The sequence below is a fragment of the Primulina huaijiensis genome, chromosome 7 (genome assembly GCF_012295235.1).
Source record: "Primulina huaijiensis isolate GDHJ02 chromosome 7, ASM1229523v2, whole genome shotgun sequence".
NCBI classification, from domain to species: domain Eukaryota; kingdom Viridiplantae; phylum Streptophyta; class Magnoliopsida; order Lamiales; family Gesneriaceae; genus Primulina; species Primulina huaijiensis.
Genome location: NC_133312.1, coordinates 22,742,306 through 22,744,150, shown reverse-complemented (window position 1 = coordinate 22,744,150; position 1,845 = coordinate 22,742,306). Strand labels below are relative to the sequence as shown.

At 37.1% G+C, this 1,845-nt stretch overlaps 1 protein-coding gene across 1 annotated transcript; it reads left to right on the top strand.

Moving 5' to 3' along the window:
* The first annotated feature begins 1,070 nt into the window (after positions 1–1,070).
* LOC140981700 (uncharacterized) lies at positions 1,071–1,610 on the top strand. The gene has a single exon (XM_073448115.1). It carries the CDS (start codon positions 1,071–1,073, stop codon positions 1,608–1,610), a length of 540 nt encoding a protein of 179 aa, XP_073304216.1.
* Positions 1,611–1,845: the final 235 nt, after the last annotated feature.

Below are 1,845 nucleotides of genomic sequence, written 5' to 3'. Positions count from 1 at the left end.
TGTGTGAAGCGGTCTCACGGTTCGTATTTTGTGAAACGAATCTCTTATTTGAGTTATCTATGAAAAAAGTATAATTTTTTATATTAAGAGTATTACTTTTTATTGTGAATATTGTTAGAGTTGACTCGTCTCACAGATAAAGATTTATGAGATCGTCTCACAAGAGACCTACTCGATGACTGTTACGACATTATGAATTTAACTTGAACACAACCACCTATGTAAGAGTGTCAATACTTTACCAAATGGTACAGTATAAATTCAATATTTTTAACAAAAAGACAACAAGAAAAGGGGTAAGTAATAAAGTTAAGCGGTGCCGACGGAAGATGTAAAATTAATGTCCAAACGCACCTAAAATCCAAACCCCCCCGGAACCCAACAAACAACCTAAACAACAAGAAAAGCAGGAAAAAAAAAAAGGAGGGAAAAAATACGATCCCTTGTGGGGCCCTACACCGTTTGCCGGACTCCAACTTAAAATTAAAATCCAATTTAACCAAGGAAAAATAAAAATATGAAACACACACACTGACATAGGACATAGTGGATGAGCAAACACGTCAATGAAAAAGCAGCCTAGTCTACATTTGCCCGCGACATCCGTGATTTTGGTCCCATCTACTCAAATGTGTCAACATCATTTTTTTATTTTTTTAATTCTATTTATCTGTTTATTTTATATTTCGGAAATAAATATGGAATACTAGATTCTACCATGGAAAAAATGGGCGGTTGAAGCATCTTTTTTCAGCCCACGATTTGGGATCGAATTTGGAAAACTTTATTTTAAATATTTGTTAGCTTTAATTTAATCTAAAAAAATATAATTACTAAATTTATATATTCAATCTCACTTTATTACATAATTATTATATAAAAAAGAAAGGAAAAAAAAGGATTGAATATTTGAAATGTATTCCCACGTCACCGTCATTAGTCTCGTATATTTTTTCCCCTATAAATTTCTCCTCATTTCTACACCTTCGAGCACACCAATCATCTCTCTAGAAATTTTTCTCGATATGTTGGAATTTCTTGTTGTTTAAAAAGCATTTATTACCTTTTTGATGGAGGATTTGAAGGGTAAGAAGCGGTTGCGGGATGAGACTGTGGATCCCAGATCGGATGTAGACTCGCCGGAGGTGAAGAGGTTGAGGGAGAATCTTCTGGACAGTTTGGACGATGACGATGATGACGCTGAGTTTTGTACGGCGACGGAAGATCTGGACTCTTTCATGAAGAGCTTCGAGAAGGAGATTACTTCCGACGCCGGAGATGCGGTGGAGGTCGTGGATCTTGTTTCCGGTACCGAAGATTCTCGACCGGAGCTGGGTTACTTGTTGGAGGCTTCTGATTATGATCTAGGACTGCCTCCCACGGAATCGTCTCCGGATGCAGCGCAGAAATCTGAGCTGGGAGACGATTTCTGGGGATTTGAACCGGAAATTCCGGGTTATGATTCGGACGGATATGGGTTCGTACGGACGGAGAACTTAAACGGCGTCGACAGTGAATATGTAGCGATTGACGGGTTGTTTGACTATTCGGATATCGGCTTAGGGTCGGGTGACTTTTTGTGGAGACCCGGAAAGATGCCGGCCCAATAGACTCGGCTTCTTAAGTCTTAAAATGTTTAGGCAAAGAATATTTGTTGATATAATTATACTTTATTTTTTTTCTTGAATTTTCATTCGTTTGGAAAATTGAAAGAGCACTAATATGTTGGGAATTCAAACATGATGCTTACCTTGTGCAACAACATTTGGAAACATCAGAACAAAGAAAAAGATCGAATAATTATTATAAAAAATCGAATCTCAAACATATAATTTGTAGATTAAA